The sequence below is a fragment of the Aquarana catesbeiana genome, linkage group LG09, assembly GCF_042186555.1.
Source record: "Aquarana catesbeiana isolate 2022-GZ linkage group LG09, ASM4218655v1, whole genome shotgun sequence".
Taxonomy (NCBI): Eukaryota; Metazoa; Chordata; class Amphibia; order Anura; family Ranidae; genus Aquarana; species Aquarana catesbeiana.
Window position 1 is genome coordinate 320,097,276 of NC_133332.1, and position 16,958 is coordinate 320,114,233.

The 16,958-nt window shown below is 44.0% G+C and overlaps 1 protein-coding gene across 1 annotated transcript; it reads left to right on the plus strand.

Annotated features, from left to right (window-relative positions):
- The first annotated feature begins 1,553 nt into the window (after window positions 1-1,553).
- Window positions 1,554-16,412, plus strand: LOC141108818 (transforming growth factor beta activator LRRC32-like). The gene is made up of 2 exons (XM_073600774.1): window positions 1,554-1,689; window positions 11,583-16,412. Exon 2 carries the CDS (start codon window positions 11,702-11,704, stop codon window positions 13,562-13,564), a length of 1,863 nt encoding a protein of 620 aa, XP_073456875.1. The 5' UTR covers window positions 1,554-1,689; window positions 11,583-11,701; the 3' UTR covers window positions 13,565-16,412.
- The last annotated feature ends 546 nt before the right edge of the window (window positions 16,413-16,958 follow it).

Genomic DNA, 16,958 nt, shown 5'->3' on the forward strand with positions numbered 1-16,958 from the left:
ATGCACGCTACTGTTTTTGGGCTATACTATGGGTACAAACAACAAACATATGGAGTATCGCTGTGATCATCAGGAGCGGGAGAATTTATTTTGGGTTGTTCTTTGGTGGTAGGTTATGGTAGAAGCAAGAAATATACAGCTACATTTACTATTTTGGGCCAGATTTCCTTTGATAATAATAATAATAATAATAATAATCAGGAGATAGCCATTACCATTTACCATAGTTACATAGTTAGTCAGGTTGAAAAAAGACACAAGTCTATCTAGTTCAACCATTAAAAAAAAAAAAAAAAAAAAATATTATATTATAATATATTTATTTATTATATAAAATAAAATAACGTCCATCTGGTTCAACCATAAAAAAAAAATAAAAAATTATATTATATTATAATATATATATATATATATATATCTATATATATCTATATATAGATATATATCTATATATAGATATATATCTATATATAGATATATATCTATATATATAGATATATATCTATATATAGATATATATATAGATATATATCTATATATATATACATATATATATATAGATATATATATATATATATATATATATATATCTATATATATATATCTCTATATAGATATAGAGATATATATATATAGATATATATAGATATATATAGATATATATCTATAGATATATATATCTATATATATATATATATATATATATATATATATATATATATATATATATATATATCTATATATATATATATATATATTTATTTATTTATATATTTATTTATTTCTTTTTTTTTTTTTTTTTTTAATTATATAAAATAAAATAACCACCAAATGAAAGGACAATTTTTCCCAGAAAAAGATGCGATATAATCCACCTGCATGCACAAGTAGTGGTGATGATCTGTACGGTTATAATAACACATGCCAAAGTAGCAAAATTGTGCTTAGGCATTAACATTAGTTTCACCCCCAGGCAGGACAGGATTAAAAGCCACTTGTCCCCTTGTTGATGAAGATAGGGGCCTCTCTTCCCCACAACCCTTTCCTGGTGGTTGTTGGGGCCTGTGGGGAGCTTAGTGAAATCTGGAAGCCCCCCTTTAATAATAAGGTGGCCCTCAGATACTGCCCCCCCCCCACATCCTATGTGAAGGAGTATGGGGTACATTGGTGTATAAGAATATTGTCCTTTCTTATGAACGCGCCAAGGTGGGTGGCCATGTAAACCCAGCACTGCCACCCTCATAAAGGAAGAAGTGTTACGAAGAACATCTCATTTTCAGCATATACATTCCAATTCAAAAGTTTTTGGGCAACCACCTATGAAGTATTAGATTCAATTTTTGTATTGGGCTTAGTGACCTATTTTATGTTTTTTTGGGGTTTTCTTTTAATTACTTAAAAAAGTGTCAGCTTTGATCTTCCTCGTGTCGTTTCTGCAACTGACTTTTGTTTTGTGCTGTGAAAAGCCCCGGCCTGCCATGTGTTCACATACATGAGATTATCTGTATTCCCCTGATGTTTCCTTCCTTCCACGGCGCACATAAATAGATCAGAAGAAGATGTGGCGTGCGCAGAATGCCGTCCCGGGGAGAGGCGCGGAGATGGTGTCTATGGACATCTCACTTTCTACTAATCGTGTCATGCCAGGCGAACGCAGAACCTGATCAACCGGCTCGAACGTGCGTCCAGGTATGTACTTCTAACTTCCATCTTCTGGAATAGTGTAACCAAAAGAACACTTTTTGTGGAGAGAGGAGAGAGAGGATAGGAGGACAGTTAGGGACCTGGGGCACACCAAGGGCAAATGGAACTGGCAGTTCAGGCTTTTATGGGCTTGTTGGACATCCCATTCCAAAACCATGGTCATTAACACGAAGCTGCCCACCGTAGCCATTGCTGTGGAACTGCCCCCTTTCCCCCCATGGCCTTCTACTATGGTGTTGCCTCCCTCTTTGGGGCTAGAACATTTTTCAGTCTCCTGGGAAGACTTTACCCACGATTTTGGAGGGTGTCTGTGGGAATTTGTGCCCATTTGTGAGGTCAGGTACTGATGTTGGTGGAAAAGACCTGGCTCACAAACGGCATTTAGTAGGGTTGAGATCGGGGCTTTGAGCTTGTTGGATATCATATTTTAAAACTATGTGTAATCATTTGGAAGTGCCCCTGTTGTGGTTAGAACATCCTCCACTCTTCTGGGAAGGCTTTCCTTAAGATTTTGAAGGGTGTCTGTGGGCATTTGTGAGGTCAGGTACTCATGATGGATGAGTACCTGCCAGTGCCATTTGCCCAAGGCTCAGCATGCCAGGGCAAATGGCACTGGCAGTTCATGCTTTTATGAGCTCATGATGGATGAGAAGACCTGGCTCACCATTTCAATTCATCCCAAAGGTGATCAGTAGGGTTGAGGTCAGGGTTCTGTGCAGGACACTCGAATTCCTCCACACCAAACTGGTCACACCATGTCTTTATGGGGTTGCCCCCCATCTCTCTATGGCCATTAGTATGGAGTTGTCCCCCTTAGTGACTATGACATCCTCCACTCTAACCATCATACCTGTATGAGCTTGTTGGACATCCCATTATTTGTGGCTATACCATCCTCCACTCTTCTGGGAAGACTTTCAACAAGATTTTGGAGGGTGCAGGAATTTGTGCCCATTTGTGAGGTCAGGTACTGATGTTGGATGAGAAGACCTGGCTCACAATTGGCATTCCAATTCATCCCGAAGGTGTTCAGTAGAGCTGAGGTCAGGACATCTGAAAGCCTTGACTCCTGACCATCATACCAATATGAGATTCTTGGACATTAATCAGGTACTTACGCTGGATGAGAAGACCTTACTCACCATCTCCAACTCACCCCAAAAGCGTTCAGCAAGATTAAGGTTGGGGCTCTGTGGGCATTTGTACCTGTTCAACCAAACCAGCATTCAAGCTGAGGTCATTGAGCTCTGGTACTGATGCTGAATGAGAAAACCTTGCCCACAATTGGCTTTCCAATTCATCCCAAAGGTGTTCAGTAGGGATGACGTCAGGGCTCTGTGTAGGACACTTGAGTCCGTCAACACCAAACTGGTCACACCATGTCTTTATGGAGTTGCTTCCTATCTCCCCATGGCCATTAATATTGAGTTGCCCCCTTAGTGACTATGACATCCTCCATGCTTCTGGGAAGGCTTTCCACAAGATTTTGGAGGGTGTCTATGGGAATATGTTCATAGGATGGACTTGTGTCTTTTTTCAACCTCACCTACTATGTAACTATGTAACTATATGAGGCGATTTATGAGGTCAGATACTGATGTTGAAGAGGAAGGCCTGGCTCACAATTGGCTTTCCAATTCATCCCAAAAGGTGTTCAGCAGGTTTGGGGTTAGGGCTGTGTGCAGGACACTTGAGTTCCTCCATGACCTCGAACTTCCCGAATACCTTTGGGATGAGAAGACCCGATCCCAGAGGTGTTCCGTAGGGTTAAGGGCAAGTACTGATGTTGGATGAGAAGACTTTATATCAAAGGCCATTCAAAAGTAGGGATGAGGTCAAGTCTCTTTTGCAAGACAATGGAGTTCCTCTACACCAGACTGGTCAAACCATGTCTTTTTTGGAGCTGGCTTTGTACACAGGAAACACCCAACCTCTGTCATTTGGAGGGATCGCCACAAACTTTCCATCATACAGGTAGGTGTAATGGTCAGGTGTCCCCAAAATGTAGCGTACTGCCTGCAGTCATAGCCCTAAATCTAAAGCTGCAATATCATATTCTATAACCATTCTCTAAACATCCTCCTCACACAGAGTTCACCCAGCGAGGATGCTCCCGCGCTCCTCACCTTCTGTATCTTTACGATTCTGACCGATATCTGACCGCTATCTATGTATGATGTGTGCCTGCCAGAAACCAAGCCTGCCAAGTCTTTTTACTACATATTAAATCATATATATCAATATTATCTGGCACAATAATACACCAAATTCTTTGTTATACCCCAATGTGCTCCTCTGGTCAGATATACGATTGGCAGGTAATTGATGACAGATGAATGTATGGAAGGAAGACTGCGGTTTTTGTTGGGGTCAAATAACTGAAGCCAATTTTTTAAGCTTTTGTTAAGAACGGGGGAGGAGTAGAACCTTGGGTGGTAATTTATCGCTGACTGCTTCTACGCTGGGTACGTTTACCCTCACTTTCTACAAAGAACCAAATATACCGCACTTGAAAAACATATAGTGAAAATTATGTGAACAATAACTGAGAAGAACAGTCTTTCAAAGTCGAAAACTTCTAAAATTCCAATTGATATGTCAAAAAAAAAGACTCAAATAATAAAGTCCATGTGCGAGAGTTGTTTGAAGTATTGACCACTCCTGTAGTGCAGGTTGGTGACCACCGCTCCAGGTAACTGGGTTTGAATTTCCCGTCCTCCGCTGGGTGAATTGTGAGAGCTCCAGGTGCTGGCGATTGCTATTCCAATGGTATAGGTGCAATGAAAAATCTGGACTGCCGCACTCCGGATTGGAATATCAAAGGTAAAATCTTCTTTATTGAAAAAATGACATGGTATAAAATGCGTACATTGCTCTGTTGAAGTGATACAGCATAACCGCTGATGCGTTTCACAAACCAGCTATGAGTAAGCGCTCTATGGGAGCGTGAAACGCGTCAGCGGTTATGCTGTATCACTTCAACAGAGCAATGTACGCATTTTATACCATGTCATTTTTTCAATAAAGAAGATTTTACCTTTATTATTCCAATCCGGAGTGCGGCAGTCCAGATTTTTCATTGCACCTACTCCTGTAGTGCACATGTAGCAAGGTCCCGGACCTCCAAAAGGCCTAATGGTGACCTCCAGAGTTAGGGAGAGCTGACATCCGTCTTCGTAGAGTGGGTTACAAGGCATGGTGGGTGTAATGCAAGATGGAGTGATGGGCGCCAGACACTTTTTGAATGCAAAAGAGATTTATTGTCTCTTAACAGAACTGTGGGAGAGAGGGTTAGTGCCAGGACACCCTTAAGTAGATGCAATGTTAATTGGCAGACTCCGAGACTAGACAGCTATACAGTGGAAGGCCTCCAGCCGGATACCACTTCTGTATAGGTAGGACCTCTGTCTCCTATAGCAACAAATCTTGTAACAGTCACTAACAGTAGTTGTATTTAATTATAGGTAACACAGATAGTTCTCCTCGTACTCTACAGTCTCTCACTGTAGGTCTTCACTCACTAAGCTTCAAGTCTCCAACTACTCGCTCAGACCCAATCGCCACTGGATACCTGGAGCTTCTCCACTTCCATAACTCGGTATCTGCTTCAAGCGTCACCCCCGGTTCCCTGCTGGGTCCCTGGCTTGGCACTCACTGATGCTCCACAAGCGTCAACTCTGCTGTCCCGCTAGGTCCCTGGCCTGGCACTCACTGATGCTCCACAAGCGTCAACTCCGCTGTCCCGCTGGGTCCCCGGCTTGGCACTTTTCCCACTTCTTCACCATCCCTGGTTGGTGAGAAGACTGCTCTGGTACTGGCTCCAGCTACTCACAGTGGTCTCCGGTAACAAGGTGGATGCTCCCTTAGTGGCGACAGCTTCCCCTCTACCCCCCACCACAACTGGTTCCGCGTCTGGCTGAACCGTTGCTCTCGGTTGGACTCCAAACCTGCAGTCCCAACCCTACGCTGCTTCTCCTGCTTCTGGATAGGCCCTCAGACAGCCTAATAGCCAGATGTCCCCGGGACAGGCCTTAGGCTTCCGGCCTAGCAGCATAACACACGACCACCCAGACAGCCGTCCAGGTGGCACAGAACCCCGGTCACCTGACTCCGCCCAAATAAAAAGGCTCTCCCAGCAGGCCAAGGAGCTAAAGAGACTCCCGTCAATTGGCTGAGACACCCCATCCATTCATAACCTGACCTTGCTAAGCCCTTGTCTATCTAAGGTCACCAGCATAACGCCACCTAGCGACAGAAGAGAAAAGGTGCAGCAAGTCCAGAACTAGAGCGGAATCAGTGGATCTACTAACAATTAACCAGGGCAACTACTACCTGGCAAACTACATTTACTAGCAACCCTGCCTAAACACCAGGGTGCTACACACAAATATTCTATATAATAACCACCTTCCCTTGTTAACACATTCTCACCTTGGTGGTTGGACCTTAAAATGACCACAGGAAAGGTTTAGAAAGTTGGACATCTTGGTAGAGGAGCAGGGCTTTGTTTCCTTATGTCAGAGCTGCCCCCATCATGACTAGCAATCTGATGACTGGAGGGGTAATGACAGAGGTGCAGGAAGCACAGATCCACAGAATAGATGAAGCAGAAGCAGGGAGATCCTCGCACTTCAGGTCCTCCGGTACAGTGAGCAGTACCGCACTAGGAATTACCTCCGTCTCACTACGGTAAGCCCCTGACATGGTCGCTCTTCAACGAATCCTTTCCCTATTACTGACCTACAATGCCATTGTTCTACTAGGTGTCTCAATGTGAAGGCAGCCATCTTGGTAGAGGAGCAGGGCTTTGCTTCCTCATGTCAGAGCTGCCCCCATCATGACTAGCAATCTGATGACTGGAGGGGTAATGACAGGGGGTCATTTATTTTTCAAAATGTTTGGTCTTTTTTCATTTGTTTAATTTAAAATAAAAAAAAAACGCAGTGGTGATTAAATGCTACCAAAAATAAGCTCTATTTGTGTGAAAAAAATTATACAAATGTCACATGGGTACAGTGTTGCATGACCGCGCAATTGTCATTCAAAGTGTGACAGCGCTGAAAGCTGAAAGTTGTCCTGGGCAGGAAGGGGGAGAAAGTGTCCGGCATTGAAGCAGTGGTGAAGCTAGACATTCTTTCACCCGGGGGAAATGCCCCCCTTTCGGCCCTGTATTGAAGGGGTTAAAGTAGAAGTCTGGGCTAGAACTGACTAGTTCCCACCTCCCTTCTAACTACCCCTGTAGAAGGAACATGCTTATATTCACCTATTGTTAGAAGGCAACATGATTTAATATCATATTTCTGGAGTTTCTTTCTGGTTGATACAACCAAGCCTTTGCTTTCCTGGGGGCGGTCTGGAATATCTTTGAACAGCTCTTGGCTCCAGACCCTCTGTTGCTATAATGCAAACTTGAAAGGGACCATAGCTGACAAGATGATTGATGAATGTCCTGCTACAGAAGATCAAAGGGCCAGCTAGGATTGAAGATTGACCTAGGATATAGAGACAGGATACATGGACAATGCTGCCCCTAGAGGCCAATACAGCAGGACGGACAGTAATACAATCTGTTGAGGACTGCCCCATAAATACTGATTTGTCTAAAGTCTAGATGGGATGGCAATGGGGTTGGGTTTGGATGGTATATGATTGAAGTATAAAAGACTGAACGAGTGAGAGAGTTATCTCTGTCTCTACCCTTATCGCTCCTGGCTTGTGCCTTTTTGTCATCTGGGCCCAGCCTGACGATACAAAGCCTCGAGGAAAGCATTGTGATAAGTATCTTTGATATTCTTGTATTATGTGTTCTGTTGGTATATGTTTGTAATATCTTTCTTTAGAAATGTTCATGTTAGCATTTTCCTATACTCTTGGGAAGTAAATAAGACTTAGTTTTATTAAGAAGTGTGCTTGATTTCATAGCTAACCTTGCATTATAGTGATATCAACAGCAACATGTGATCAGAGTTTTAATGGACTAGCTAACTATGCGCGTCGGGACACTTCGGGGTAAGACCGCGCTATATTAAGATTCAACTCAACTCAACTAGGGGAATAGACAAGTTAATACATAAGTGCAATAAATAGAGGGAATCCGTAACCACCCTCGAATATTTTATTGTACTAATTACTTCACCTATTATGAACGTGTTTAGCTTCCGGGGAGAGAAGTGATCGCCGACAACGGATGGAATTCCTGGGCGGTACTATCACCCATAGACTTACTATGGGGCGTCTGTTGTCGGCTGTCCCTCCTCTTCCCTGAAGCCGCCGCCGATGACGTGACGTGACGTGACCGGAGCGCCCTGAGAATAGGCAAGTATAACCATCTTCCTTCTATTGAGGGGGGGGGGGGGAGGGGGAGTCAATAGGATTTAGAATGAAGATGGGGGCATATTTAAGCTGAATTAGTTCTAGCCTGGAATTCCTCTATAAGTTAACCATAATACGGCGTTATACAAAATATATGACTTCTCAGACACCACATACCACATATACAACAATTATAAAAAGATTTTATATTCATACATAATTAAAACAATGTTAACATAAAAACCATACATGGCTGACACATTGTTACCTTTGATCCCCGAGTCTTCATACATTCTCCATGTTCCCACAAGGGACAACTACTGTAAATGAATGGGATATACTGATGTGGGAACATTGTTTTAATCATGATGTATTTATAAAATAAATCCTGTTATACTGATGTTAATGTGGGGTTTGAAAAGTCTCTTATTACAAAATATATATTGGACATACACACTATATTACCAAAAGTATTGGGACGCCTGCCTTTACACACACACAAACTTTAATGACATCCCAGTCTCAGTCCGGAGGGTTCAATATTGAGTTGGCTCCGCCCTTTGCCGCTATAACAGCTTCAACTCTTCTGGGAAGGCCGTCCACAAGGTTTAGGAGGGTGTCTATGGGAATGTTTGACCATTCTTCCAGAAGAGCATTTGTGAGGTCAGACACTGATGTTGGACGAGAAGGCCTGGCTCACAGTCTCCACTCTAATTCATCTCAAAAGGTGTTCTGTCGGGTTGAGGTCAGGGCTCTGTGCAGGCCAGTCAAGTTCCTCCACCCCAAACTCGCTCATCCGTGTCTTTATGGACCTTGCTTTGTGCACTGGTCCAAATCATTTGGTGGAGGGGGGATTATGGTGTGGGGGGGGGGGGGGAGATTATGATGTGGGGGGTGGAGGGGGGATTATGGTGGGGGGTTGTTTTTCAGGGGTTGGGCTTGGCCCCCTAGTTCCAGTGAAGGGAACTCTTAAGGCATCAGCATACCAAGACATTTTGGACAATTTCATGCTCCCAACTTTGTGGGAACAGTTTAGGGACGGCCCCTTCCTGTTCCAACATGACTGCCCACCAGTGCACAAAGCAAGGTCCATAAAGACCTGGATGAGCGAGTTTGGGTTGGAGGAAGTTGACTGGCCTGCGCAGAGTCCTGACCTCAACTCTGATAGAACACCTTTGGGATGAAATAGAGCGGAGACTGTGAGCCAGGCCTTCTCGTCCAACATCAGTTGCCTGACCTCACAAATGCTCTTCTGGAAGAATGGTCAAACATTCCCATAGACACCCTCCTAAACCTTGTGGACGGCCTTCCCAGAAGAGTTGAAGCTGTTATAGCTGCAAAGGGCGGAGCCAACTCAATATTGAACCCTACAGACTAAGACTGGGGTGTCATTAAAGTTCATGTGTGTGTAAAGGCAGGCGTCCCAATACATATATATATATATATATATATATATATATATATATATATATATATATTACACACACTCTATGTATATATGTGTATGTATATATATATATATATATATATATATATATATATATATTACACACACATATATATATATATACATACATGTAGTATATAGAAGATGTATTTGTTTTCCATCTCCCTATAATAATACAGGAGAGGATGATGAGGGTTATACTGCTGTGTGACGGATGGATGACACAATCGGTGATCCTCGTCAGACTATATAAAGTTACTTTTGCCGGTTTTCTCTGGAAAAGGGAAATGTGATATTAAAGTGAAATGACGTCTTTTATATCTCTCTATTTTTTTATCCTTTTTTGGCTCTTCTGCTTAGAAATGGAAAAAGTGAAACTTTTCCGACACTTCATCACTATGTAGAGAACAGTGAGAGTTCTCTTAAAATTGTGGTAAACCTCTAAAAAAAAAAAACAAAAAAAAGATGAACAAAGCATATCCTTCTATGGTGTGTACTTGGCTCTATTCAAAGCACCGAGTGTGATTTCTGCCCGCGCTCTCATTCATTGCTCTGCTATTCTATTTGCAGAGTCAGAGCAGGTGACTGACAGCCTCAGCTGTGCGTGTTCCCCCACCAGACTGTGCAGAGGGGGTGGGGGGGTGTCCATCCCTTCACTCAGGTCTCAGATTACACTCAGCTCCCTACTGTGCGGTGCGTAACGTCAGATCCCCACCCCCTGCTTTCCAGAGATGAGAAATGCTGTGTAAAAATTCTGGACTTTAAAACGAGCCGCAGATAAACAGGTACAACTCATGTGGGAGGATTTGTTGAATCTCTGTGTATCCGCCGAGTCTAGTCACTGGAAGGGTTTATAACCATTTTAAAGGCTCGAGGTTTTTCACCTTCATGCATTCCCTGTATGCAGCGACCCCCCCCACCTAGCCCCCTCCAATCTCTCTCTCGATCTGGTGATGTGCACGAGAGCGGAGCTTCTCCCGGGTTCTCTCAGTCCTCGTTGGCTGAGACAGCAGAGGGAACCATCGGCTCCCGCTACTGTCGATCACAGCCAGTGAGCCAATGAGGAGAGAGCAGGGGGCGGGGCTGTGCCGCGGCTCTGTCTGTCTTATGGATGCGTAGAGCGGGACTCGGGAGTGAGAACACACCAGTGCCTCCATAGCAAGTTGCTTGGTATTGTGGTAACTGGCTGATAAAGGAGGGGCCGGGAGCACTGGCGGGGGACCTGAAAAGAGGAGGAGAAGGAGGAGGGGGATCGGGGCTGCTCTGTGCAAAACCATTACACAGAGCATTTAAGTAGAACATTTTTTTTTATTTTTTAAATAACAAAGACCTTTTAAATGTCACTTTAAAGTCAACCCATGGCCAGATCATGAACACTAAAAGTATTTACATATTCCGATCGATCAGTAAAACCTCAAAGTTCTCATTCACCTCTGTATCTACAAGCATTGTGACAAAATTCATTTTCAGAGTTCACAACACAGGCACTGGATTTTTCTAGAAGAAGAGGATCTCGTCAGCCTAGTAATGTAAACCCACAGTAGGTGTAAAAAAGCTGTAAGAAACTGGACTTTAGAATCTCTTTTGCTCCATCCACCCCTCGCCTATAACCCCCACCGACCCCCAACCCCAACCCCCACACCCTTATGTCTGGGGGGGGGGGTGAAAAAGGTGTAAATGACTTACAATGCAGGGTTACTGTCCCTGTATTGTACATGGTGATGCCAACAAGGCTCCACCCACAGCCCGGAGCTTCAGGAAGAGAAGGACCATACCAAAAGGCGGCCAGAGTGGGGGGGGGTGTAGCCCCTAGATGTAACAAACTTTTAACTTTCGCAGTGCGAAAGGGTTGATTAATAAAAAAGAAAATCTGGAGTCGGTTTTAAAATCAGGTAGGGATGTCAGGGGGGGGGGGCTTGTTTTTTTACTGTCAAAATATGCAATATTTAAATATTTCCACTGCTAGGTTTTAATCTGGTCGGTGATTACAGATCCTTTCATAAATAAGGGTCAAAATGTCCTACATAACCGTATATATATATATATATGCATTGTACATCTCAATAAGATTGGTATTCCCAATGAATTCATGATTTGTTATTTCCCCCTCGCCCCACAGGGTTCACCTACGATGGATTGCCTGGCCTCTCCTTGTACTCCGTACCCGCACATCTGCCAGACAGAATAAGGAAATTAGATCTGTCCTACAACTTCATTCAGAACCTGACCGCTGCATCCATGTCAAGGCTGCACAACCTCGAGGATATGGATCTTCACCACAATCACCTGGAAACCATCGAGCCTGGAGCCCTGAACTCTCTGACCAGCCTCCATTCTCTGAACCTGGCCTCCAACAGGCTGCACAAGTGTTCTGCCTCTCACAGAGGAGTCTTCGACGGCATGCGGAGCCTCAGAAGATTGAGCTTCGCAAACAACAACTTGGACGGTGAGGCGGTGCTCTGTTACTTATCAAACGTTACTTCACTAGTTCATCTAGACCTATCACGGAATGCTATTGTGTTTCTGTTCCCTGGAATGTTTGATGGAATTCCTCGGCTATCAGAGTTGGATCTGTCCAATAACTTCATAGATGAGATACAAAGTGGTACTTTTGACTCACTGAAGGATCTGCGAGTTTTGAACCTCGCTGAAAACGCCATTCGATGCATTTCAAGCTTTGATCTACACCAGCTGCACTCTCTGAACCTGAGCTCCAATATCATTGAGTTCTTTCTCACGAAAGAAGCTGGAGAACACCATCAGCTAATCAGCCTAGACCTCAGCCGCAACAATCTTCGGCATTTTCCAGTTCTGACCGGATTCCAGATGGTGCAACACGTCAACCTCTCCGGAAACGACATCGCCGACCTGGTCCCTTTATCCAATGCGACAGAAGAAGACGACGGCGAGGGCTGGTCATGGTACGAAGCCGCTGCAGACTTGGACTTGCCAACGGCCATTGAAAATTCCTTTTCACGATTATCAAATGTAAGACATTTGGATCTGAGCAGCAACCAATTGGCCGCGTTTCCCTGGAGTTATTTATCCAAAATGAGAAAACTTAGTCATTTATTGCTTTCCGGGAACTGCCTTCAGAACCTGATGGCCACAAAGGTCTCGGAGACCATAAAAGGCTTGGATGTAACTTTGCAATTATTAAAGGTTATAGATCTTCAAGCCAATTCTATTCACTTCATCCCGAAATGGATATTTAATTTCCTGCCCGAAATTGAGCATATTAATCTTAAAAGCAACAAGATTGGATTTTGCTCAAGCCATGCCATTAGAAAGAAGAGACCTGCAATAAATCAGCAGGGCTGCAGTACGTTTTCTGGTGCTCCTAATCTTCATTACTTAAACTTACAAAAGAACAACATAACGCATCTTCCGCCCCGTGTGTTTGACCGGACACCTCTAGTATCTCTAGATCTATCCCATAATCCAACGTTAGAGATACAAGAGACGGCCCTGGACGAGCTGAGCCAATCCTTGCAGGTGCTTTCAGTCGACAGCAACGGGATGGAGGACTCTCAGATGAACCTTCCATGTCTACAGTCCTTAAGGTCTTTGGAGGCATCCAATAATCAGCTCACTAGAGTTCCATCTGGTTTGAAATGCTCCTCAATCGAGAGTTTAGACCTTCGAAATAATTCTCTGAAGACTCTAAATGAAGCGACGGCTTCCCAATGGAAGGACAGCCTCAGATATGTTTCCATCAGTGGTAATCCACTCGATTGCTGCTGGCTGGCATGGCTGGATCTCCTACTGGCGGCTAAGGTAGACGTTCGGGATCTTGAGAAAGCACATTGCGTCTACGCAAAGAGCGAGAGAAGCGTCCCCATTAACGACACCCGTCACGATTATCGCTGCACCCGCCCGATGGACGATGGTTACCTCAAGATTGCGGTCATCGTTCTTTCCGGATCCTTCACCCTAATATCCGTTATATGTTACGTCCACAAAAGACGAGATAGAAAGCTTTGCATGGCATGCAGGACCAGGAGCAGCAAGGTGGCCCCTGAAACCCCCGCCCCAGCAAAAGGCTTCAACGCTGACGGAAAACAAGTCTGCTTTACCATCAGTAGAAATGAATTAGATTGATGAGAAGTTATCAGGATAACAAAGTTTCATCCGTCCCTCCACCAATGTTCCTCAGACACCAGCTATGGCCATTTGCCTAAAGGGGACCTTCAGCCACTTCTTCCCCTCCCCCCACTTACTTGGTGGCACATTTCTGATACTCACCCACCCAGAAGATCCAGAGATGTCCTGCCGAGATCCTCTTGTATTTTGCCACCTCTCAGCCCCCGTGCCACCCCACGTTGACTGCGACATCATCAAGAGACCTGCTGACTTTTCACTCTCCCAATCAGCACTCATTATTTGTGATCCTCATGCTGCTAGCATTAGGAAATAGAGAAGAGAATAGATCATATTTACTTGTTTTAAAAACTTTTTATTTATTTTTTTTTACATTTCTTCAGTTACTTCCTGCTTTCTGGCCTAGGCAAATGATGTCATACATCCCAGGAGTCTTCAGGAGGAGGAGGGGGGGGGGTTCTCACTTATGCACACCCTTCTGTCTGCATGTCTGAGCTAAGGGCAGATGAATCCCAGGAAGTAAAATGCTACGTGAATCATCTGCCCTTATTCAAGATGGCCAGGGCTAGAAATGCTGGAGGGTTGTTTTTCACCACCACCACCACCGCAGTGCTGCTGGCTTCCCTCCTTTCCTCTCATCTCCCCCCGGCTGCTGCGGGGGGGGGGGGGGGGGATGTTTCAGGATGTAGATTGGGGGAAGGGGCGAACCAATATGTCATTTACCGGCTCCTTCCTTTTTTTAAATGAACACGCTCACTCACTGTGTTCAACCATAACCGAAGCATACTAAAAACTGTTTACTATGCTTCCGCTTGTGAGTAAACAGGAAGCCGCTCAGCACAGAGCACCTCCCATTCATTCACTGAGGCTGCAGAGAAAAAAAAAAGAGAAAGGTCTTGTGTCACTAGTGACGCCTCCATCCCCGAAATATGCAACAAAACAGAAATTGGCCCTTTGAGTGGGGTGATCACAGTTTGGCCAATAAGCATAACAGCAGTAAGTGCGGTCTAAAAAATGTATTCAAAAGAGATCATACATGCATGAACAGCATAAATAAATGCCAAACCGATAAAAAAAAGGTGCCTATAATAGAATAGTAATACATGTATAAAATAGCAGTAATATAACACACAAGTATCTGGTGTATCCGACGCGTTTCGCCAGACACAGCTCGCTTCTTCAGGGGGTGCAGAGAAAGGCATGTGTGTTGTTGGAGCTTTGGGGGTGCACACCCTAATGCAATGGGGCTGTGCACACCTATGGCGCCATCTTTGTTCAGGCATCACCATCTACTTCCTAGCATAGGCACACACCCCAAAGCTCAAACATATTTGCATGCGTGTGTACATGTGTATATATTATATACTGACGGTGTCAGCAGTTTTTATTTTTATTATTATTTTGCAGTTTCCTTAGAGGCTCCGTTAAGGGGCTTTGATGGAATATCAGTGGTCTACAACAGGGGAAACTGTGCCACACGTGGGTGATTAGGGTGTGCCCAGGCACTCCCGGCACACCCTGTGTGCACGCCTATGCTTCCTATTCCAGAGATGCCAACTTATAGATGATGCAGATCTGGAAATCGGTTTTAGGTTAAATCAGTTAATTACATTTCGGTAAAAAAAAATAAAGTTTTCATTATAAATTTTGAAGTCGTCTCCCTATAACAGGAAGTGCTTTACCGGGTCTCTGCTGTGGGGTGACAAGGCTCGCCCCCTATTTCCCAAATTAAGATTCTGTGACATAAACACTAAAAGCTTCCCATAGAGAGACTACAAGTGGCCTTCTCAGCACCCATTACACAGACACGGCCCTCCGGGGTCACCATCAGAAAACCCGCCCTGAGAAATCACTGGAGTGGATGGAGACAGGAAGTGGCTGCAAAGTGGCCGTAGGAGACAATGAAATGTAAGAACGGATATAAAAAAAATAATTACAAAACAAAGTTAATTTTAAACTCTGTGGAGGTTGTTCACACTGTGGGTTATATTTATGAAAAATTTGCACAGCAATTCACTTTTGCGAAGAGAATGTACATTGTAAAATATCTCAAGCTCTGTCAGATTGGATGGAGAGCGTCTGTGAACAGCAATTTTCAAGTCTTGCCACAGATTCTCAATGTGATTTAGGTCTGGACTGTGACTGGGCCATTCTAACACATGAATATGCTTTGATCTAAACCATTCCATTGTAGCTCTGGCTGGATGTTTCGGTCGTTGTCCTGCTGGAAGGTGAACCTCCGCCCCAGTCTCAAGTCTTTTGTAGACTCTAACAGGTTTTCTTCTAAGATTGTCCTGTATTTGTCTCCATCCATCTTCCCACCAACTCTGACCAGCTTCCCTGTCCCTGCTGAGAAAAACCATCCCCACCACATGATGCTGCCACCACCATGTTTCACGGTGGGGATGGTGTGTTCAGGGTGATGTGCAGTGTTAGTTTTCCCCACACATAGCGTTTTACTTTTAGGCCATAAAGTTGAATTTTGGTCTCCTCTGACCAGATCACCTTCTTCCACATGTTTGCTGTGTCCTCCACATGGCTTCTCACAAACTACAAACAGGACTTCTTATGACTTTCTTTCACCAATGTCTTTCTTCTTGTCACTCTTCCATAAAGGGCAGATTTGTGGAGAACACGACTAATAGTTGTCCTGTGGACAGATTCTCCCACCTGAGCTGTGGATCTCTGCAGCTCCTCCAGAGTTACCATGGACCTCTTGGCTCTTCTCTGATGAATGCTCTCCTTGCCCGGCCGGTCAGTTTAGGTGGACGGCCATGTCTTGGTGGGTTTGCAGTTGTGCCATACTCTTTCCATTTTCCGATGATGGATTGAACAGAGCTCCGTGAGATGATCAAAGCTTGGGAGATATTTTTATAACCTAACCCTGCTTTATACTTCTCCACAACTTTATCCCTGACCTGTCTGGTGTGTTCCTTGGCCTTCATGATGCTGTTTGTTCACTAAGGTTCTCTAACAAACCTCTGAGGGCTTCACAGAACAGCTGTATTTATACTGAGATTAAATGACACACAGGTGGACTCTATTTACTAATTAGGTGACTTCTGAAGGCAATTGGTTCCTCTAGATTTTAGTTAGGGGTATCAGAGTAAAGGGGGCTGAATACAAATGCCCCTCCCCCCCACACTTTTCACACATTTATTGTATCATTTATCATTTTCCTTCCACGTCACAATTATGTGTCACTTTGTGTTGGTCTATCACATAAAATCCCAATAAAATACATTTACGTTTTTGGTTGTAACAAAATGTGGGAAATTTCAAGGGGTATGAATACTTTTTCAAGGCACTGTACAATTTTTCTGTGCAAATGGGACACAAATCAATGTTATTCGGCCATTTCCTCTGCTGGGTGAAGGTTTTTCATGGATTTAAA